Here is a 23,544-nt window from a genome sequence, read left to right on the forward strand (position 1 = left end):
GATCTATAATCCTTAACTGCTTCCCACAGTCATCTGTGGTGTCAACACCCTGGTCCCGTTCATGTCCAGGCTCAATCCCTTGTTTTTTCCTCTGCCTATACATAATTGTCTTTCTCTCTATCAAACATATGTGCTCACTGTTCTGTACTGCATTTTGAGATAAAGTTACATTTATTTATTTGCTGAATACATCGCAATTGTATTTTATCGTAGATTTGAAATGTACACGAAAAAATCCACCATGTATCATTTCGTTCAAGCCATGCTGGGTTTTCTTTGTAATGGTGTACACACGAAAAACTATGATGTGTTGTTGCTCAAGCGGCGTTTTTCCTGTTCACAGGGCGGCCCTGGAAACCGTGGTTTCCCAGGACAGGATGGCCTTCCCGGTCCCAAGGTGAGCTCGCTTGGGTATTTTTACGTAATCTCTGCTTTGGCAAGTTGCCCTCAAGCATCAATTAAAAAAAGCTCACAACCGCCCTAAACGATAACACTGCCCGAATAGGGAAAAATATGTATAGCGGGAGATGTGTTAGGTAATGGCTCTTCTTCATAGTATGGCCTTTCTTGACATAATGGCACATGACCAATACACCTCAGCACAAGCTTTGCACTTTGAGTCGAACGTTCAGCTAAATAACATCTGCAGCATAACATAAAACAATAATGTGGAGGCTGTATGAACAGGAACATTGAACTAATTATTTAGGTGTACTCATGCAAAACCGTCTTTGAAATTAAAATAATAACACAGTGGACTCCGTTGGCAGTGGTGTACTAGCATGAATCACAACCTCTCTCATTAGCAATGACTTAGCACCATATACAGTCGACTAACATGCTGCAAAAGCTTATCCTGCATTACGGCACTCGTACCATGTTTTGGCTGACATACATAAAATGGCTACAATGGTGCAAATCCAAGATGCTATGTTTATGTGGGGTAGTGGGCATTGGATGAGTTAAAGACATTAATTGTGGTTCATAAATGAACACGAAAAAGCTACTATGCTGATTGTAAAAGCATCAGCAGCAGCTGTGCTCTATCCATTGCTGGATGAAGGCCTCCCCACATCGTTGTCATCCCTCATGCAGTGGTGACGCTCTCATCCTTGGTCTCTCGCTTGGCTGCCATTGCCATACCACCATGAGTTTTGTAACTCAGCCATAAGCCCTTCTAGCGATGTATACCGGCCAAACCCACTTACTTTTCTTTTAAATCAATGTCTCCGATAATTGTATGTTCTCTGTCACTCACACAGTCTAATTCCCAGCATGAATCTCCCTATGCTGCATTGCATATTTTTTTAATCTTTTGTTCAATTTCCTTTGTATGTGTTGGATTCATACTTATAGCAATTAATATCCACCAGTTGAAAACTTGCATATTTTAATTTTTGTTATCAAATGAAAATGTTCAAATGGACTCCAACCCACTCTCCCTCACCCCTATTTAGGCATTTAGTATTATTGCCCTCGATATACATATACCGAAGAGCATGTCAAACCAGATAATGAACAATTTGCAGACCAACCAACTATACAAGCAAAATATATTCAGAAAACGCTTTCTCCACCATTGACCACATACTATCAACCAGATATTAGAAAAGGCAAATTAATAATAAAAAAATGTGCCTGGGTTTTCTAGACTATAATAAAGCATATAGTTTGGTGGAAACTGGTGCAGTCATTCAACCTCACAGAAACCCACGCCTTAATAAAACATCTATAGATATAAAATAGCAAAGCTATTAATGAAGATGGAACAATTTGTAATAATATACATTAAGAGTAGTGTGTGGTAATTGTAACAGTTATCTTTAAATGGCCCAAAATAATTACTTGTTCATTATTATTTTTAAGGTGGATTAGCTCAAGCATCTCTTAAAAAAAGAGACTGTACTTTATAAGAAGGCTTTTGTGAGTCACTGGCCATTTACGGAAATGATTCCTCAAAAATGTTCCATCCATAAATATTGGTGCTTTTGATGGTAACTGAAGTCTGAATACTATTGTCTTTCTATTTTCCATTAAATATATAGATGTTAACAGATTTACAGCGCAGTAAATAACCCTTCATTCAGGCTGGTGCATTCAACTGCTCATGCTGACCTCATCATGACCCCGCTGGCTAATGGATGCAGGACTCCATAGCAACTGGGCATCATTTTTGCTCACTTGAATACCGAGCCTGACAGGAGCACTTTTTGTTTGTTTACCAATTGGCACTGAGCTACTCGCTTAGCCTTGGGTTGCGCCGGGTTTTCTTTTGTCGTCATCGTCGTCGGGCTGGATTTGTGACGGCCGTTTGCTTGCGCCACACCTCAGGGTGCCCCTGGTGAGCGTGGTCCCCCTGGCGCAGCTGGCCCCAAGGGCTCCAACGGTGACCCTGGTCGCCCTGGTGAAGCTGGCCTCCCTGGAGCTCGCGTAAGTGTCCCACAGAGTCACCTAAACCCGGTTTGTTTTGTTTAACCAGGTGAGAACTAAAGAGACATCCACAGCCCCATTTTCAAGAGTGACATTGTTTCACCGGAATGATCTAGGCAAAATAATGTAATAAATGATAGCGACTCCATCACACTAACCGTATAAATGTTAACCAGGGATGAGATAAATAATAAATGTTCCAATTCTAAATGTTCACGGATACAAATCAAAAACTGTACTCACAGAAACTATGATGTTGTACCAACGTACATACTGGAATTTGTGAATACACTTGTCTTGTTGATGTTTCGACAGCCGAGACTGTCGAAACATCAACATCTATAATATGCTACTTTTTCCGGTCCGCCCTATTGACAAAAAGTAAAAAAAAACTTTCTTTACAACCATTTTAGTGCGGACATTTCTAACTTCCTCTGTAATGTTCCACCATTGTGGACCCCAGCTTTGGCTGGATACACCTTTGATAAAGAGCTTCATAGCTCATTGGGTTCTTCCAGCTTCAGTTACATCCATATGTACAGATATAAAATTTGTATTTCTACTGATCGGTTTGAAATTTTCACTGCATTTTCAGTAATAATGCAGATAGCAGCATTACTTCTACAATGTTACTTACACAGTCTGCCTGCTCTCTATTGTACATGTTATATCAGAGGTACTTCTCAATGTATGCCATTTTGGGGGAATATTGTTTAGCAAGAATGTCAAAGTTTTGTCTTGCTGTGCGTATGTTGACAGATAATTATCACACACGTTTGTCTTACAGGGTCTTACTGGCAGCCCTGGAAGCCCTGGGTCTGAAGGAAAGCCTGGTCCTCAGGTCAGTACAATGCAATGCACCCATGTCTCATTGCAGAAACGTATCGTTTGTCATGAAGCGTAGATTCTTGATATATTTTTAGAATTCATAAATGATTCGTATTAAACTTTACTCTTGAGCATGCATATTTCCTTCATTACTCCTCTACTGGTTGAATATGCACATAAATATCCATCCGGAGATCTGGAGGGCAGTAAAGGAAGGATCATGGTCTGGGGAGGCTTACGCTCATGAAGCCTCAAAGTACCAAATTGGGCCAAAATAATGAAACCCATATCAGGGCTCACTTGTCCGATGCCTCCCAACTTGCGTAGTAGTGTGCACCTGCTTATCTTAATTTGTTGACCAAAGGTTTTGCTGAAGCACCTGCGTGGATCTAATGCAAATGGCTGGGAGCATTATAAACAGTGATGCTCACCGGGAGTGGGTGACGTTTCATGACGTGAGATCTGTGACTTGCCTTGCCCAGGGTGCCCCTGGTGAGGATGGGCGACCTGGGCCCCCAGGTCCCCAGGGAGCTCGTGGACAACCCGGCGTCATGGGCTTCCCTGGACCCAAGGGCGCATCTGTAAGCACTTCTCCTCCTTAAGATCTTTCCTGTTCACATGTTCACTTGGCCTCGGAAATGTTTAAATAGTCATCTATTTAAAATAAAAAATATATAATGAATATTTAATTCCATTTATTCAAGCAAGCATGAGAATTACAACTTCTCCAGAATTGTCCTATATTGAGATGTTTGGCCATTTACATTCGTTAGTGTTTGGCACGTGAGAGGAAATTGGCAAGAAACCACGTTACAAGCTCCGTACAGACAACTGCCATCTACTGGCCATGTTATCTCACAACCCATTCCTACAATGCCTGGTATTCCCAGGTATTCTCCAAACCAAGCGTATACCTGCAACGCTTCCATGTTTTAACAAGTTCAGTTACAATTCAAGACAAGTTGGTGATGTAGTATAGTTTCTATACTGTATGAACTAAACTAAATGGAAACACACAAATTACACCTCTGCTTTATTTAACCAAAATGTTGTTATCCAGGAAACAGACAATGGTATCTGGAGGTTTCTATGAGGATAAATGCAACAGATCCTTCAATAAGCAGTACATTGCCCATGTGCTGATACCACAACACGTTGAAATATTTGACCACCCTATATTTGCATGTGTGTGTGAAGTTAATGCCACATTGTTTTCATCGTGAAAATACACAACAAACAATACATAATCGCATGGCATTTCAGGTACACTTTCGAGTGATTTGAGCAGAGGGCATTGTGTTGTTTTTCCACGGTATGTAACATGCCTGCTGTCTTTGTGCAGGGAGAGCCTGGCAAGGCTGGCGAGAAGGGCATCCCTGGAGCCGCTGGCCTGAGGGTAAGCGGCAACGGCAGAGCCTTCACAAGGCGCCTCAAAATTCACATTCAGGATTTTGTTTGTTCTCCTTCTCTTTGTTGCAATGGAGATGTAACCTTCAACTTCCCCCTACCTGTACGCTAGGGTCTGCCTGGCAAAGATGGAGAGACCGGCCCATCCGGACCACCTGGCCCAGCCGTGAGTACAAGTGCAGTGCTTAACACGATCATAATTATTCATACCAGCAAGGAAAATGTTATACCTTCTTTAACAGAAAAACAAAACAATGTTAAAAGGTCATCATAGTGAATATACTTAATGCAACCACACCTTACCATCGCTTCCTACTGCTAAAGGTGTCTAGAAATACATTGAAAATATAATTATTTGAATCATCGTTCTCGCATAAACAATGATGGATGGTTTTGGTAGCAAAAACACTGAAGCATACACACAAATACAGCACAAGCAATTGTTCTTATCTGCTCTCAAAATGTGTCTATTGTACAATGCTGGACCAATAAAGCACCTGCTGTAAGTATCAATGGTTACACTCTGCAGTATAGTGAGCATGCATTACAGAATGAAGGCCTTGATTTTGTTGAATCAGTCGGCGTCTCGTTCCCAGTATGTGGGGTAATGAGTGTCCTCCTTCTTCACGACTTGCAGGGCGCTGTTGGCGAGAGAGGAGAGCAAGGTCCCCCAGGTCCCTCTGGCTTCCAGGTAAAAAAATATATTTGTTTTAATGTTCTTAATTTACATTTTACACGCATGGTACATTACAATAATAAACATACAGTCTTGCGATACAGTTCGTACGTGTTCTTATTCACAGATCTGAGGATTGGCCGTAACAATCCTACTCTTAATCAAAACATAACTTATGTACCCACATGTTTGTTCAACGCCATTTTGTGACCAATGAACCTACGTCGGATTGCTGCTGAGGGAAAATGCACACGCATGCACGGGTTTCCATTTCTAATGTGAGTTGTTTTGTAATGTTGAGTTGCAGGGAAATTAAACTAATAACCTCTGTCTCACTGTGTAGGGTCTGCCTGGGCCTCCCGGCCCCCCTGGTGAGGGTGGAAAGCCTGGTGACCAGGTACGGTTTATTCAACCAATATCATTCTTTAGGCCGGGGAAGTCAAACATACCGCTCATGGGCCAGACGAAGATTTCTGTTATGCATGGCCACAGGGGTAATTTCATGGGTCCCCATGGGAGGAATTCATGGGTCCCAAGAGACAGTTGTGTACCAATTGGTATGTGTCCCGACTTTCGGGTTTCCCTACAGCATGGAAGTGTTGTGCTGTGATCCACATTTTGGTGCCACCCAAGCTGGGTACAGACTTGTTCCTGTGCGAGCCAGGATGAGCGCTGACATTCTTGTAGTGTGATGATGGTGGGTAGTGGATGTGTTGTGGTGTGACCTGCGTAGGGTATGGACATATTGTGGTAGACTCGGGGTGGGTATACATGTCCACTAGTCAGGCTGCAGATTGTGCTATTGCTCTGGTTTCTATTTGACTTGAGGAGGCCACCTGCTAACTTTCAGGGTTGGCTGACGTGGCTAAGAGTGACATATTAACATCCTTTCATACAAATGTATGGTATATGGAATATATTTATTTTTGTTATGAATTACCATAACATTTGGATATTATAGGCTGACATTTTTTTCAAGGCATATAAATGGATTGATAGTATGTTTAACGTTGAAGAACTATTTTTATCCCATGGAAAACGAAAAGGCTCTGGAACATTTACTGCACGTCTACCAAATATATATTTTTACGTGTATTGCTCCAACGTTCGTCAAATGTTGTTCTTTAACGTTACATTAATGCTTCGTGCCATCTGTGTGTTTGTCTCTCCACAGGGTGTTCCCGGAGAGGCTGGGCAGCCTGGACAGGCCGGCCCCAGAGTAAGTCCTCGCCCATCATGTGCGCAATGCCACTTCGAGGCTTTGCTCATGACATTGCCAGTGATGGTTGTCTTCGTCCTAAGATGTGTGTATGCTATAGTAGCTGACGCGAGCTCTGCGTGGCGGCTTCACTTCACAGGGAGAGCGTGGCTTCCCTGGTGAGCGTGGCGCTTCTGGACCTCAGGGACTCCAGGGAAGCCGTGGACTTCCCGGCACTCCTGGCTCTGATGGCCCCAAGGTGGGCACAGCAAACAAAACGCGTGCACAGCGGCAGCGTGGCGAGTGTCACTCCGTCCACAGCAGCACAGCTCAGGCTCCCATTGGGCTGTAAATTGCTCGATGAGCTCACATATCGACACATGACACATTCGTCTCATAAGTGGTCCCAAAAAAATACCTGCAGAATAAAACGAAACAAATGGACAACAAAAACACAGCAAAGTAAGCAACAAGCAGTTAAATAACACTGTTTGCTACTTCTCCACAGGCTTGCAAAGTTACTAGATGAAAGCGTTTGTCTGAAATGTTACATTATTATACATGCTTAATTTATGAGGCAGTGCTTGTTAACAATCAGTGCCAGTGAATTATCTTCAGCTAGTGCATCCACGTCTCGGCCAAACCAGCCCGCGAAGTTTGTATTTGGAAGTTTAACCCGTAGGGTTGCTGTCGCGTTCTGTTGTGATCCCACAGGGCGCCACCGGTCCTTCAGGCCCATCTGGGGCTCAGGGACCACCTGGCCTGCAGGGCATGCCTGGGGAGCGCGGCACAGCTGGTGCTCCTGGTCCCAAGGGAGACAGAGTGAGACTGCCAGCGCCTACACTCGATGGCTCTTCCACTGACGACTAACCCAAGACATGAACGAACACATTATGCTGGTCTTAGGCCAAGTTTCTTAGCTAACGTGTTAATTGAGCGTGACCATGTGCGTCTGGAGCTATTTTTATTATGGTAGACGTCACGAACATCTTGTTTTGCATCTCCGTGCCATGATTGCAACTCCGATTAGCACGGTTGGCTACGTATGGTGCAAAAGAAGTTCAACATACATACATTGATCAACACTACATCATGCAAATATACACATTATTTTAGATCAAGATGATTTTAATATAGACTGCAGTGTATGACATGTATAACATAGGTTGTGTGTACGTATTCTGAATATAGGCCCATAAAATACTATGTACGTATACGCTGATGAAAAGAAAAATGTTAGACGGCACTTTGTGATGGCACACACTGGGATATGATCTGTCTTTGCTGTATACACCTGCCAACCGTCCCATCCCTCGTTTCTGTGTGCCAGTGGTTACGGTTTCATATCTTCATCATGCGCCACCATTGCTCACCTTACAGTAAACATGCAGCGTTGCTCCATGCATACTGGGATGCAACTGTTACAGCTCAGGGTACATTCTATATAACTGGGAGTGTGCACCAGTTAATTTTGCATTTATCATGCGTTTGCCTGGGTGTTACGATTCACTGCATAAATGCATTCTGGATAAGTTATAGATTTAACATGTTTGTCAATGTGTCATAATGTATTTGCAATGTATCTTTCAAACGACACTCTAGATGCCCTTGCGATGGAGACGTTCCATCTCAAGGGATTATCCAAGATGACATTTATTTTTAAATAGGACCACATTACTAACAACCTGTGTGACCTTTGCCTCACAGGGTGACGGCGGAGAGAAAGGACCGGAAGGTGCTCCTGGGAAGGATGGTTCACGAGTAAGTCATTATTTAAAACTGGAAACGTGTTTAAAAATCATGACTACTCTCTTTACGCTACGTGTGTGGAATCACGGTGTAATGTTTCGTCTAGTGGTATAGTAATGTAAAAAAATGCACTATATATTAATGAAGTTTTTAAGTGCATAGTATTATACCCTAGCAATAATTGTATGATAGTGATCGTAAACAGCAAAATATGTATCGCAAGCAAGATTTTCACTTACGACATGGCACACCTTTACAGAGGTGCTGTCACGCTGTAAGGTTTCCGTGTGCAGTGCTGCCTGGCTCAATCCGTGCTTCAGGTCTGACTCTAACGCTTCTCCGTTTCTTTTGCAGGGCTTGACTGGTCCCATCGGTCCTCCCGGCCCATCAGGCAGTGCTGGTGACAAGGTAGGGAACCTTTTTCCTTCACGCACACGCTTTTTGATTTTTGGGCCAACTCCTTTCACAGCTCAAAACAAATGTTATTTAAATCTTGACCTTGTGTTTATATTAATCTACATACTCAACTCCAAATACCTTTTTCACGAACCAATTTGTAGCAAGGTGTAATTGATGCACCTAAGTAATTTTTTTTGTTTCTGTATTTAATGTTACATACATTTCTCTGCCATACCCTTTGCCATCGAGCTGCACAATTGCAATGTGCATCATCTCTGTAGTCCCTGTGTTTGGTTATGTAGAGGTAACATGTCCATAAATCATGAAATTAACATAAAATGTTTCATAAAAACATAACATCCCGCTTTCTCACATTAATATACACGTGACGATGAGTGCATTGTGTGGACAGTGGAGCCTCCTGGTGGTCAGTGTTCACCCAACATCATCAACAACTGTCCATATACCATCATCCATCTAAACATCATCCACCAATGATGGTCCATCTATCATCCACCCAACTTCATTGACTAATGATTGTCCATCTAACATAATCATTTCAATGATTGTCCATATGAAATCATCCATCAATGACTTTCCATCTAACATCCGTCAAAAAATTGTTCACTGGTAAATTGTCCATCTCACGTCATTAATCAATGATTGTCCGTCTAATGTCGTCCACTAATGAGTGTGTCCATCTAATGTTGCCCTTTGCTGTTGTGTTTCAGGGTGAAGCTGGACCTCCTGGGCCTACTGGCCCTGCTGGCACCCGTGGATCTCCTGTACGTGAGCTTTTTGCCCTCCGTCCTCCTCCTTTCACACACTGCCCTTGTAGTTAGCAGTAATCGTCGCAGTTAACCGTCGATAAGTTTGCGTTGTTGCAAAGCAGATGAAAGCGGTAGACTCTGAGGATTTCAAATCAGTTTGCGTGCACAGTTTGAGAAAATAATGTAACTTGTGTAACATAACAAAAGAAAAGAACTCTCTCTTCACAGCGTAACTTTGTTTGGCGTATATTGGTGATGCAAGATTAATGGCCAACCAGGATTGTTCGCGCAATGATCGGTCAAGGAGCGGCCAGGTGTCTGTGAGGAGTGTGTCTGGGTGTGAACTCAGGCGTGTGTTGTGTGTGCTCCAGGGCGAGCGTGGAGAGACCGGTCCTCCCGGCCCTGCTGGATTCGCTGGCCCTCCTGTAAGTGTCATCTCCTGTTACGTGCACACTCCTGCCCAGTAAACCACGCTCGGTCATCTACAGCCGCTATGTGCTGCTTGTGTAGCATCATCATCATCATTATTATTAACCTAACAGCAGTGGTACGGGTGCTCCGCACCTCGCACAATATTGCTAATTTGAATGTATGTAGGATATAAGCAGAGGAACTACAAAATAGTTAAATATCAATTAAACAAACCAGGATATTTATACATGCTTTATTCCCTTAACAAATGCAGTATATAATGTTATTATGGCCGGGATGATTCGTCGATTAAGTGTCTAGCAAACGACTTAAAATAATAATCGACTCATTTATTTTCGTGATCGATATTTCTGGCCACTTGAAAAATGTCAGCCACCCCGACCTGTCTCCCGAAGGCAGGAAACCCTCGACAAACCACGCCCCACGTGACGTGCATGCTTATGCTGATCACATCACCAAGCACCGCCCATTACCTCTCATGCAATGGTTAACATGGGTACAGGGGCAAGACTTTGGCCCAACTCTGATTGTGTAATCCGATTAGCCGAGTTCTCAATATCGCCATGCAACCAAAATAGATGATAATGTATCACTTGGTCACTTACAGACCTGCCTACTAAACACGAGCTCACTTGCCCACTCGCTTGACCATTCACTGGCTCACTCACTTATTCACTAACTCATATATCACTCACTGGTGCATTCATTTGTCAACTTACCCACCCGCCCACACTCAACCACACGCCCACCCACTCAAGCGCCCTCCCACCCACTCACTCAAGCCATCCACACACCCAAATCGACCCACACCCACCGACCCACAAACTCACTAACCCACCCACTCGTCCACCCACCACTGACCTGCTTATTCACTCACCCACTCACTAACAGTTCAGTAGACTTACGAATGTATTGTTCAGTCATATTTTGAAGTATCATCTTCATTATCCAAATGCAGCATGCAACATGATACATTAGTTATTATCAAGATGTATTAAACATTTATGAGTGTGCATATTTTAATAGTATGCTCTTAAGGCATCCTACTATCCCTTGCACACACATATTTATGCCAATTAAAAAATATAATTTGGTGTATACTGTGGCTGTGTTTAAGGTTCAGGTATGGACATGGCTGGGTGGAAATATGGAATATTATGTCCTGGATTCTTGATTCCTGGGCTTCTATGAGGGCCCCCACATGTAGTCACAAGAGCGGACACTTATCCCCACTTCCCTCTCCACAGTAGCAGCAGAGCCTCGGTGCTACTCCCCATTCCCAAACGTAGACTCTCCTCCTGTGCCATCGCCATGACCCCAGGAGCCAGGAGTGAGAGAGCTCTTCCTGCTGCCGGTGTGTGTCTGCTCTGAGACCTCTCTCCCCCGGCTGCTGTCTTCTTCTAGGGTTCAGATGGACAACCCGGTGCCAAAGGAGAGCAGGGAGAGTCGGGTCAGAAGGGAGATGCTGGTGCCCCTGGTCCTCAGGGTCCTGCGGGCTCCCCCGGTCCCCAGGTAACCTCATCCTTGCGAGTGCCACCACCCCCTCGGATCACAACTAAGCAGCACAGAGATGCACACACGAGTTCACTGTTTTATTGTTTGAGTAACTTGTTTTTGACACAATAGACTCCCATTAGGCTCGTAATAATTTGCTTAATTCCAATCAGTCTATCTGGTAATTATTAAAATGGGTGAATTAAAAATATAAAGACGTGGCCTTAATGCCTTTCAATGTTGACATGGGCAAAGTATTGTAATACAAACAGCTTGAAATTAAGAGAGTGACACCGATCTCATTCCGTTATAAATGGCCGTGTGTTTATCCTACCTGCCCATTCAAGTGATGATTAATCAGTCGTTCTTGTGTTGCTGTTGTTTTAGGGTCCCAATGGCGTTCCTGGTCCCAAAGGTGCACGTGGCGCACAAGGTCCATCTGTAAGTGCCACTAAAGGATGTGATCTGCAATGTGCATGAGACTCACCTGACAGGCTACATGTTTCTGACATGCTATGTGTGGAATGTGAGCGTTCTCTTGTCTACACGTGTGTGTGTTTCCTCCATATACTATGATTTGGTCATGCAATTAGTCAAACTTCTCAAAATCAGGACCTTTCTGAACAACTCATTCAAAGACTTTGTGACAGTCTCTGAACTATTAGGTTAAGGTTGTTTTTAAGTGTGTAAACAAAGTCAGTTCTTTATTTGCAGCGTGCATATTTCTGACAATTATCTTCCAGCCAATACAGCAAAAGCAACATCATTGTAGTTGGCATTAGCTAACTCGAGCGTCCCATAATTGATATAAACCAATGAAGATATTTAGTGTGTGCACTCACACCTGTGAAGTTCACGAAGAAATAGTTAAGCAATTCAGACCGTTATCTTGGCTACATCCGATTTAGGTCATTATTTACTTGCAGATGCACGCGTGCACCAGTTGCACATATGTACGTTTTGGTTTGCTTTTCCTCGGTGTTTATTAATGAATGTAATTCCCCGTTCCATCCCCCAAGGGTGCTACTGGATTCCCTGGAGCTGCTGGCAGAGTAGGCCCACCCGGCCCCAACGTGAGTACCACTCTTCAGCAAAATACTTGGCGATGAGGAGCGTGGGTAGCAACGTTTGCGGTGAAAATACACAGAGTACAATCATAATTCTTTTTTTAAATAGCGCCCTTTACACTGGGGTGTCTCAGATCGCTTCGCATGCGATGAACGACTTGCATCACATCTCTAACCTTAAACATTTGGAACAGCACCATCAGTGGCAACTGCCTCTGTGCAGCACATGGTCCACTCAGCACCGGGCCTGCAAGCAGGCATTAGTCTACCAGTAGGGGGCGATGATTGCTGTAATGTATAATCTCAATTGAGTAATATGCATGCATCCATCACCTTATTCGTGTCCAAAATGTTGATGTCATTAGCTCAAGAGAGAGTAAGATATGGCAATTGAGAATTATGAAATAGAAAATAAGGGACTTCATATTGCCACTACCGTTGCACAACCAGACTGACATCGTAATACGCGATACTTAATGCGTTGTATAACCGACCTTTATTCTGAATACATAGCACGAGGCGGGTACCCCGGGCGGTTGTCCCCTCTCTCTGCTCCGTGGGTGACTGTGCCCTGTGTTCGTGCACTGTGCTCAGGGCAACCCTGGTCCCCCTGGCCCACCTGGCCCAGGAGGCAAAGACGGACCCAAGGGAATCCGTGGAGACTCCGGCCCTGCTGGCCGCTCTGGCGAGCCTGGACTGCAGGGAGCCGCTGGGCCTCCTGGCGAGAAGGGCGAGCCCGGCGAGGATGGGCCCTCTGTAAGTGCCCAGAATCAAGAATCACAAGAATCAGAATATTCATTTACGCTGGAGGAATCCGATGAGCTATAAAGCTCTTATTCACAGATGTCCAATGCAGACCCTACGCGCACGCTTGTGTTTGTACGTACCTCACATGCAGCCTGTGTACCTGCCTCCAGCACAAGCATGTTGTCTGTACACTCTAGCAGCTGTAATCTGTACAGGTTTGCTGTACGTTTATTGTTCCTGTCTGTCAAGGCTACAGACATGGTGCCAAAGTCATAACTTTTAATTGATTACCTTAGGTAATGGCAGTAGTGTATATTTTTCTAGGTTAAACAGTGCCATTCATTTTACACTTTAAACAAATATCCCTGACACTGATTGTTAATGTGATGCTCGTCACCAAGCCAACAGAGCTGAAAAATAACAAAACTATGTCCTGTGCAGTGGGGGATGAATCCTGCTTGCTATGTGGCAAGGGTTACATTAAACTAGTAAAGGATGACGTAATGATGTACGTACACAGCCCTTTTGTCATTTCACTGTTTGGATGATAACCTCCCCATGCCGTGTGGTTCACGGGGGTTATTTGAACATACTTTACCACATTGATCGGTGTGGGTTGGTGAAGATAGGGAGCATAGCCTAGCAGTGGTCTGCAGCATGGTGTTCACCCAACCAAGCACTTAACTGGGCTCACTCCTGCTTAGCTTCCGTGATCTGATGAGATTGGGCCATTCTGGATGATTTGGTCAGAGGCACAATGGAAGCACATTGGCAAGGGGTACTGGACGTTCTTTACTGTATGAAGTATGATTTGGAGATACATGACTTGTGATGTTGTTGTTGCCGTGCAGGGCCCTGAAGGTCCCCCAGGCCCCATGGGTCTCGCAGGCCAGCGTGGTATTGTTGGTTTGCCCGGCCAGCGTGGTGAGAGGGGCTTCTCCGGCCTCCCCGGCCCATCTGTAAGTATCACCACCCCTCCATTGCCAACACCAGCATGTCACAAGCTCACAGAAAATACACAGACAATTATCATTCTGAACATGTCAGACATGATACTACACATTATATATTAGAATTATGGATACCACTTACATCCATTAGCTATGAAAGTTGATTATATTAAAGGATAATGACTTATTTTTCTTTGGGCTTGGGTGATAAAAAAAGCCTATTACAACTTTGCTCCACTGTTTATTGCATAATTGTGTGATGTCGTAGCCTTGTTCATGCGACTTAACCTTACATATTGACATGGAGAACATCTCACCTGTGGCCCCTTTTGTCTACTTCTCTTCACTAGGGCGAGCCTGGTAAGCAAGGGTCCCCTGGGCCATCTGGAGAACGAGGGCCCCCTGGCCCTAATGGCCCACCTGGCCTGTCTGGCCCACCTGGCGAGCAGGGACGTGATGTAAGTGATGACTGACGAACGTGACACTGTCGCACACAAGTTCAAAGGACTTGGTTTTTGTTTTGGCCAATGCGTAATAGCGAACTGCAAGTATCTCTTGATGTTTATCTGTTTTATGTTCTCGTAGGGAAATCCTGGCTCTGATGGGCCTCCCGGCCGTGATGGGTCTTCTGGACAGAAGGTGAGCACAAAGCAACTTGGTTTGTGTAGGGACAGAACTAAAGCATATTGTCACCTTAACTCTAATTGCGTAACATTATCTTTACAATGAAACTTGTGCTGTGGTTCAGTTCTATTTAGTAGTAAACATGGGTATTATTATTCCAGGAAACTGGTACCAGACGAGAACAAATTGAGTTATTGAAGATGTCGTATTTGCATTCAGCACACCTCAAATCCTCCTGGTACACACTTACTGAAGCCTAAGTTTAAAAACACAACAACAAAAAATACCTCCAAAAGTGGGACCTTAATGATTTTTTTCATCTTCTTTATATTTTACAATCTGATAACATATTTGGCTTTAATGCCTCTCAAAATTTCCAAATAGGGTGGCTGTGTGGCTCAGAGGCTAGAGCGCTGAGCTGGCACCGCTGAAATCCTGGGTACAATCTCAACCCTGTCATTACATTTGGATGTTTACTTAATTTGGCCAAATTCAAGCTCCGATACTTATTAGTGCCATATTTCAGCTTTCTGGCCCGCTAGAACATTGTAAAAATGTACAGTGTTTACGATCTCATGACCGGCTATATATTAGATTAACCTAATAATGCTTTACGGTTTTGCACAAAGTTAATATATAATGACATTAACAACTTGATATATGTTGGCACAACAAAGGGGAAATTGACATGATTTTGTAAGAATAATTTCAAGACAAAGTAGCATAGGCTACAGTGAAACTTTGTGATGAGTGTTATAATTATATTGTGGATTCTGCATAGTATTTCGATAAATATTTCGTAAAATATGGTTTATCAAACCAAAATTATGACATTAAAAATCAACTTTCTTTGAATGCATATGAAGCTTAACAATTGGCATGACATACATTTAAGAAAGTCTAGTGAGGCACCGAGTGAAGCCATTGTTATTAAAGTGATTTCCTATTTGCCATGTCTTATGTGAGACATTTCCTGTAGTTAATTTCCATTGGTTGTCATAATCATGGATTGTTTCCATAAGCAATGAAAGATGTATTGGATAGTCTTCATCCAGCAGTGGATTGATAATGGCTGATAATGATGATGTGACAAAAATAATGCGACTCTGTTCCAACAAAAAGTTATATGTCGATTTTACACAAGCCTTTGGCATTATTCATATTTTACAGATAGATAGAAACAAACAAATGTTAGTGACTGAGATGTTTGCATGTATTATGCCCACGTGGAAGAGCCGAAAGGGTCTTTCGCTCAGGGATACTGCTCCAGAGTGTCAGGCGTGGTGACCGCTAACGCGAGGCCGTGTGTCCCCATGCAGGGTGAGCGTGGAGAGAATGGCTCGCCAGGACAGCCAGGTGCCCCCGGTGCCCCAGGTGCCCCCGGACCAGTTGGGCCTACCGGCAAGAACGGCGAGAGGGGAGAGTCGGTGAGCATGGCCACTGTGTAGGCCTCAGTATTTAGACGAATTGTGTGTGTAACCATGGTAGCCATCACTACTGGCGATCCTGTGTACACGAGTGGATTCCTGCGTTGTGCAATGTTACAAACATTGGGCGAGTCTATAAAATAGTTTGGGCTAAATTGTCTTACAATTTAAAAGCCAGTGAAATACAATTTGTATTTATGAAAGTGTCTAAATGCAACTGCATCGCAAGAATATACACACAACAATGAAACATGTTCGGCATGGGAAAACGGTATATATAGTTTACATACAGTTTGTAAAATGAGACAATCAGTCATATGCGGACCAGAATATACAAGTTTTTAGTCTGGGCTTGAAGGGACAGTGCATGAAGGGGAGTAGAGATGAGAGCTGAGAGGTAGGCAGTGGTCAGTCTATGGATGATCATTAAGATGGTGATTGCAAACTTGTAGTTGATCTGGGACTAGAATGGGAGCCAGCAGAGGGATTGAACAATTGGGGTGATGTGATCATCTTGTGTTTGTAAGGGATTTGAGGAGGCCATAGAGTTGAGACCTATTGAATTAGATGTTATATTTGTTAGATTTAGCGATGCCACTCGAAGCTATGCTACACAAGAAAAACAATACAATCTTCATTAATTTAGTAATATAAATTTGCAATATTGTTGTACTTACATGAAAGGTTTATCATATCATTATATATGTTAATTTATTCGTGATATGCCACGTCAGTGGCAATGTATATGGACGTATTTTGTAGAGGATTTAACGATTGTGGCCCTTGTGTGATGTGTGCATCTTCTAGGGTCCTCAAGGCCCAATAGGTCCTCCTGGCCCAGCTGGGGCTCGTGGTCTGCCTGTAAGTGTCCCCTTCCCTTGTGCCGGCACTTGAACATATTAATCCACACACATATTTACACTTGACGCATATTTGTCGTCGTGAATGGAGTAACCTTGAATTATTATTATTATTACATTGTAGACTTGATTGCACTGTCGTTTGGTTGTCAGGGCCCACAAGGTCCTCGTGGTGACAAGGGTGAGAACGGCGAGCACGGCGAGAGGGGCATGAAGGGACACAGAGGCTTCACCGGTCTCCAGGGTCTGCCTGGTCCCCCGGTAAGTCGTTATGCACATGAAGTTAAAGACACTGTCATTAAGTTCAAACAAATGGCAAATACAAACTAGCAAATTACTGTTTGTGTGGACAGCGACACTGATCCTGCATCAAAAATAAACATTAGCCATGCAGTGTTAACATTTGCATGAATCCCATGTCATGAAAGTGATGCTAAATTTGTAAGAACATTTAATGAAAGGATGGTGACCCGAGATATCTACCAACGGTTTTTTTAAATGCTTCCACATATATTTGTAGCAAAACGTTATTGTGATGCATATGTAACTGCTGTTTCACATTGTGACAATGTTATTACTAGTATCCATGCAGTTAAAAGACAGTCGTTTGTGTAAGTTGTTACTATTATTACAGTATAGATCACTGCAATAGAGTTCTTGTGAGCACACCATGCTTTTCATGAGCCAAAAAATATTTGTACACAATGAGAAGATATTTGTAATATTGACTTGTAGAGTTTACACTATGAGACCTCCTTTGCCAGCCTATTACTATATCTTGCTGCTGGCAAAGGAGGTCTCATAGTGTAAATGCTTACCCCGAGCTCTCAATACTCTGATAGTGCACTGTTTTTTAGTTGTACGCCTTATGGTGTCATCTGGTCCAACACCAGTGGAGAGTAGGCTCTAAGAAAAGCCGTCTCGGGTGTGGACCAATCAATTTCAAGGACAGTGCATATCATTATCAGAGTTGTCTCTTTTTGTTTGCATTTTGACTGCTTGTGTTGTGGTTATTGCAAACATGATCCCTTGTATAAAGGTGTCAGTTTTGGTGCCAGATAACAGGGTAAAACCCTATTACTTGTAGAGTTTTGTTTTGGTTATGTATTTGCTGAGGGCTGACTTGGTATTGATGTGCCATCATCGTATCTCCCACAGGGTTCCCCTGGTGACCAAGGTACTGCTGGTTCCCTGGGCCCTGCCGGTCCTCGGGTGAGTCCACATGTCCTGTGCTCGAGTATATTGTTCCAGACACTGACCAGTGCACCTATCATTCGTGAATGTAAATAGTCAGTGGTACTTTATTGAATCTGAAATCCATTCACTTTGAATGCCATTTACTATGTCAGTAAAACATCAATAGACAATACTGCAATAATTGTGTTAAATGTTAATTTGTTGTTATCCCGTGCATACATCTAGGTAGCCTCAGTTTTTACATTCGATCTTTTTTTCCCGACACCTGCTTACCTTGTTGTGTCACAGTAGCACTGCTATAGGAAGGTGGAGTTGACAATATTAATTGGTTAAATGAGCAGCCAGGTAAAGTCTCTTGTTCTGTCCACAGGGTACTCCTGGCCCCACTGGGCCTCCAGGCAAGGATGGCTCTAATGGTCTCCCCGGCCCCATCGGTCCCCCCGGCCCACGCGGTCGCACTGGTGAAACCGGCCCTGCTGTAAGTCAGAGTTTTGTGATGTTTTTATATGTCTGCTTTCACACTCAATGAAAGCATTTTGAAGAGCTAAAGCATCATCATTTTTTGTTAGTCTTTTCTACCTGCTATTTAAAGAAGCAGACAGCTCAGCTGCCACTGATGCAAATTACATCCGTTTAAATGTACCAACGACATGCTACTACAGCTGAGCATTACTGAAGTGGCTATCGGACATAAAGGTAATCAAATAAAATAAAAACTCGATGCTGATTGGGCGATTTAATGACATGTACTTGCTAAACATTTAATATGATCTCAGCTGCTGAAGTCAGAATTACAATTCTTCCACAAACAAGGCTGCACGTTCGTGTGCATGAGAGCATAATACGTCCAGGAAGTGTAAGGCTTGAATTATTACAACAAAGGCCCACGGTGTTATGTGGTTGAATTATGTATACTTGTTCCGTGTGAATTTGCACGAAATGCCCTCTTTTGAACACTTACCATGTTCTTTGTAGTCATATAATGATTGAACTGGCTTTGTGCTCTAGGGTCCATCCGGTCCTGCTGGCCTCCCAGGTCCTCCTGGTCCACCTGGCCCTGGGATGGATATGTCTGGCATGGCCATGATGGGCTCCCAGGAGAAGGCCCCGGATCCAATGCGATTCTACCGTGGCGATCAGGCCTCAGCTGATCTGAGGCAGCACGACGCTGAAGTTGATGCCACTCTCAAGTCGCTCACCAACCAGATTGACAGCATCCGCAGCCCCGAGGGCTCTCGCAAGAATCCAGCACGCACTTGCCGGGACCTGAAGCTCTGCCACCCCGAGTGGAAGAGTGGTGAGTGGGTCTACTCGTTGCAGCACTCACAGTTTGCATTGAATATTCCACGTTCGTCGGAAAAAAGAATAGAAGACAAAAGTCTTAAAAGTGGATCATTTATATTCACGGGGTGACTTAAGTTCAGAGAGAGAGGAAAACAACATTTGTTTTGAGATACAGATTTTCTACAATAATTACCTCAGGGAGATTACTTTTACTGTACTGCCCAGTGCATTGTTAGTACCGTTTAACTTTGCATTGGAAGTCATCCATTCGCATTTTAGGCCTGTGGGCCTTTGCTCAGTAACCATGGCCTTAAAACATGTCTATTTACATATTTACATAGATGAATTACCATTAACTTGGAGTACAACAGTTTGAATGTGATCAGGGCAACCGTACCTGATGTTTTCTTAAATACCATTGACACAAAAAAATCCCACTCCTCTATGATTACTCTAATCTCTCCCTCTTATCTGAGAAAATATTACTACTGTTTATATATGTGGACATTCCTTATTGTCTTCTCAACACTTTTAATAATTATTTCTCCAAATTCTGTCTCCAATTGACAAGATTTGAATCACCAGACAGAGTCTGTATGTTAAACGTAGTAGTAGTAGTCAAATCCAGATATCCTGTTCATATTCAGAGATTCCTAGCACCCCCTGCGATAAAACCTTCACAGTCAATGCTGTGGCTGGTGGAATCAGCCTAAGCATTGTTGTCCTTCCGATTAGTATGCTTGGCTAAAGAAGTTCAACATAAATACATACAATCAAAGCTGCTGGCACCTAGGTTAGCTAAGAAATAATCTTGTCGCATCTCAACATTGTGAAAAAAATCTTTTACACCAATGTTCCTACAAAATAAAAATTGACGTCTAATGTTCCGTGTATTCTTTTCCAGGTGACTACTTCATCGATCCCAACCAGGGCTGCACGCTGGATGCCATCAAGGTGTTCTGTAACATGGAGTCGGGCGAGACCTGCGTCTATGCCAGCCCACAGAACGTTCCGCGCAAGAGCTGGTGGACCAACAAGAGCAAGGACCGCAAGCACATCTGGTTCGGAGAGACAATGAACAGCGGTTCACAAGTACGTTCATGCAAAAAGAATGGTCTCACTCAAACACGGATGAGTAAATCCCTCATAACGTTGGTTTCAGAGTATGGTTTATCTACCGTAAACATTTCAGGTACAATGTATGAATGGTAAAATGAACAATTAAGTTATTTTCATTATTTGACTGTAAAAGTCATAATGGAGGCAACATAAATCATGACCGATTGTCTTTCTCAGTAATTTATAGCGTTAGAACTCGGTGTAGCATTTTATATGAAAAGCTTTCCCAGGACTGAAATAACACAATTAGCAATCAGAATGTGATCTACCCCTGGAATATATACAACTTGCTCACGTACCTGATTGACATTTTTATTTCTACAATATGTAAACATTCCAATATTATAACTGTATATAGACCAATCACGCTGCTGTAGTTTGGTCTAGATATTTGTTTAGGAATAAAAATGCGGAAAATGCTCATAGAAATACTCAGCATTTGCAACATCAAATAACGAAATGGTCCGCGGGCCTTTGGTGTGCACAGTGGAGGTTATTTACTAACCTTGCCGTTTGTTCTCATCTGCACAGTTCAACTACGGTGATGACAGCCTGCCACCAAACACAGCGGCCATCCAGATGACCTTCCTGCGCCTGCTGTCCACCGAGGCTTCTCAGAACATCACGTACCACTGCAAAAACAGCATTGCCTACATGGACGAACAGGCCGGCAATCTTAAGAAGGCGCTTCTGCTCCAGGGCTCCAACGACATCGAGATCCGCGCCGAGGGCAATTCTCGCTTTACCTACAATGTGCTGGAGGACGGATGCACGGTAAGGGGCCCTTAATTACACACGGTTGTTGCACCTGCTGTTAATCTGTGTTATAAAGTACAAGATTTTATTTTATACATTCTCACATTATAACTTCAGTTATATAAAGAGATATGGATCACAAATAGGGTCACCCTTAAGGCATCTTAATCGGTAAAAAGATGATAGTCACATAAAGGAACAAGGACACGTGATTATGAACATGAATATCTGAAAGTCGCAAGTGAAATACAAGAATTATATGTTTTTTCAACAAAGTATTGCAATAATTCTACAAAGTTTAATTGAGCCGGCCTTTGAAAGGGTAACAGGCAGACAAAGCAAGTAATGGAATAAAAGACCATTGATGAAATACATGTGATGACATTACAAAATCAGAGCATGTCCAATGGTGTGCTGTATTTATGGATTGCATGTGCAGATAGTCCAGAACTATGATGATCATTACAAGGATGATGGGCATCTGTAATATGATAGTACTTCTGTCACATTTACTCATTGAACTCTGGTTTCTCAAATATAAACAAATGCTTTAATGCTGATTTTTCTCTACAGAAACACACAGGGGACTGGGGCCAAACAGTCTTGGAATACAGAACACAGAAGACATCCCGCCTGCCTATCGTCGATATCGCTCCTCTGGATATCGGTGGTGTGGATCAGGAGTTCGGCGTGGACATCGGCCCAGTCTGCTTCTTGTAAAATGGACCTTGACCATCTTCCCGTCATCTCAAGGACCCTTGCACTGACAGGCTGACCATACCAACACTGCTCTGGTCCATCCACACGCTTATCTTTTGGATCTCATGGCCAAAAATAAATAAAGACAACATCTAAAGTGAGGAAGGAATCCGCCATTGTTATTTATTTGTGTGTAGCTCTTGTAAAATCCCATGGCAGAGGGAGGTGCTGAATATGTGTCATGCTGAGAAGTCCCTTGGATGCATGCCACACCCCGATTAACTGCCAGTGCCATTTGAGTATGTAACAATGGTAACATCCAGAATATTTTTGTGGGAGCCTTGGAACGTGGCCTGTCAAGATCTTGTATTAGATTGGTTCTAAAAAATATAACATCTATGGACCACCTGTATTTTGATTTTTTTAATATGTAATTTTTGATAATACTCAAAGCATCAACCTTGGCCTGTTTTTGTATGTGATAAGGAAGTTGCAACACCTAATTGTTCCCAATTTTAAGCTACCTCATGTAGACAGTACACCCATCGTAGCATGAAGTACTGGGACAGGTCTGATGTTTCAGCATTCCATCTTGATATTTTTTAAAGAAAAAAGATTTCTTTTCATAATGGTGCTACTTTGTATTGGGTTCTCCTATGATAAAATATTCTATTAAGAGTTACAATTTAAACTTGAAGAACCCACTAACCTTTATCTATGGTGCTCATTCATCTGTTCCTTGGTCCCTGTCTGACATGTAGCGTTCCAAACACGTCAGAAGTTGGGAATGTTGTGTGACAAATGGCAGTATTAATGGAGCGTCCGTCCATTCACGTAAAAAGCAGTGATGGCTTTGTGCTCAACATGGATCTGTGGTAACCTTCAGTGAGCCAACAGTTTCACTGCACATTAATGTGTTCCAAAAAATAGGCATGTGGATAACAGTGTTTTGCATCAGTTTTATTTTTATTTTATTTTTTAAATTTTTTCACTGATTTTTCTAAAGGTCCTTGGTCTATGCAGTATCCTTCTTTGTAATTAGAGGGGAATGGCAAAGAGGTGGATGTTTTTGGGGGCAACCACAAGGATATGTACTATTTTGTATATGTATAATAGTTCAGATGTCTTGAATTGCATTTTTTCAGTACTGACCCTTAAAAGCATGGTAGGTGTAGCAGCCTTGTCCTCCACTCCATTGAACTAACATCTAGTGTTCTTTCGCCTGTGATGTTGTATCTTCCCCCACCAGCTCCCCCTCTTCCATGGCAATAAAGGTAGAAAGCTTTTCTATAAAAAAGAAAACTCCCATGCGTTTGTTTTTAATTTGTATTTTTTTTAAATACGATGTACCATTGTTGAATGTTTAACATTTTTCTGGGATAAATAATGACAAAAAAGGAAAAGTATGGAAATAAACATTTACTAAAAATC

At 42.9% G+C, this 23,544-nt stretch overlaps 1 protein-coding gene across 1 annotated transcript in view; it reads left to right on the forward strand.

The window, feature by feature from the left end:
- LOC116938527 (uncharacterized) overlaps positions 1 to 23,544 on the forward strand; it is a 48,577-nt gene extending 25,033 nt beyond the window's left edge. The window contains exons 24-54 of the mRNA XM_032945698.2: positions 344 to 397; positions 2,332 to 2,430; positions 3,218 to 3,271; positions 3,741 to 3,839; positions 4,601 to 4,654; positions 4,778 to 4,831; positions 5,303 to 5,356; positions 5,685 to 5,738; positions 6,516 to 6,560; positions 6,700 to 6,798; positions 7,254 to 7,361; positions 8,247 to 8,300; positions 8,643 to 8,696; positions 9,419 to 9,472; positions 9,829 to 9,882; positions 11,294 to 11,401; positions 11,771 to 11,824; positions 12,403 to 12,456; positions 13,045 to 13,206; positions 14,049 to 14,156; positions 14,498 to 14,605; positions 14,733 to 14,786; positions 16,091 to 16,198; positions 17,006 to 17,059; positions 17,212 to 17,319; positions 18,217 to 18,270; positions 18,626 to 18,733; positions 19,264 to 19,552; positions 20,444 to 20,631; positions 21,190 to 21,432; positions 21,988 to 23,544. Coding sequence (XP_032801589.1) covers positions 344 to 397; positions 2,332 to 2,430; positions 3,218 to 3,271; positions 3,741 to 3,839; positions 4,601 to 4,654; positions 4,778 to 4,831; positions 5,303 to 5,356; positions 5,685 to 5,738; positions 6,516 to 6,560; positions 6,700 to 6,798; positions 7,254 to 7,361; positions 8,247 to 8,300; positions 8,643 to 8,696; positions 9,419 to 9,472; positions 9,829 to 9,882; positions 11,294 to 11,401; positions 11,771 to 11,824; positions 12,403 to 12,456; positions 13,045 to 13,206; positions 14,049 to 14,156; positions 14,498 to 14,605; positions 14,733 to 14,786; positions 16,091 to 16,198; positions 17,006 to 17,059; positions 17,212 to 17,319; positions 18,217 to 18,270; positions 18,626 to 18,733; positions 19,264 to 19,552; positions 20,444 to 20,631; positions 21,190 to 21,432; positions 21,988 to 22,134 — 2,937 coding nt within the window. The 3' untranslated portion in view covers positions 22,135 to 23,544. The remainder of the gene's footprint in view (positions 1 to 343; positions 398 to 2,331; positions 2,431 to 3,217; positions 3,272 to 3,740; positions 3,840 to 4,600; positions 4,655 to 4,777; positions 4,832 to 5,302; positions 5,357 to 5,684; positions 5,739 to 6,515; positions 6,561 to 6,699; positions 6,799 to 7,253; positions 7,362 to 8,246; positions 8,301 to 8,642; positions 8,697 to 9,418; positions 9,473 to 9,828; positions 9,883 to 11,293; positions 11,402 to 11,770; positions 11,825 to 12,402; positions 12,457 to 13,044; positions 13,207 to 14,048; positions 14,157 to 14,497; positions 14,606 to 14,732; positions 14,787 to 16,090; positions 16,199 to 17,005; positions 17,060 to 17,211; positions 17,320 to 18,216; positions 18,271 to 18,625; positions 18,734 to 19,263; positions 19,553 to 20,443; positions 20,632 to 21,189; positions 21,433 to 21,987) is intronic.

The sequence above is a fragment of the Petromyzon marinus genome, chromosome 4 (genome assembly GCF_048934315.1).
Source record: "Petromyzon marinus isolate PM22_M1 ecotype Great Lakes invasive population chromosome 4, UKy_Petmar_22M1.pri1.0, whole genome shotgun sequence".
In the NCBI taxonomy this organism is placed as follows: Eukaryota; Metazoa; Chordata; class Hyperoartia; order Petromyzontiformes; family Petromyzontidae; genus Petromyzon; species Petromyzon marinus.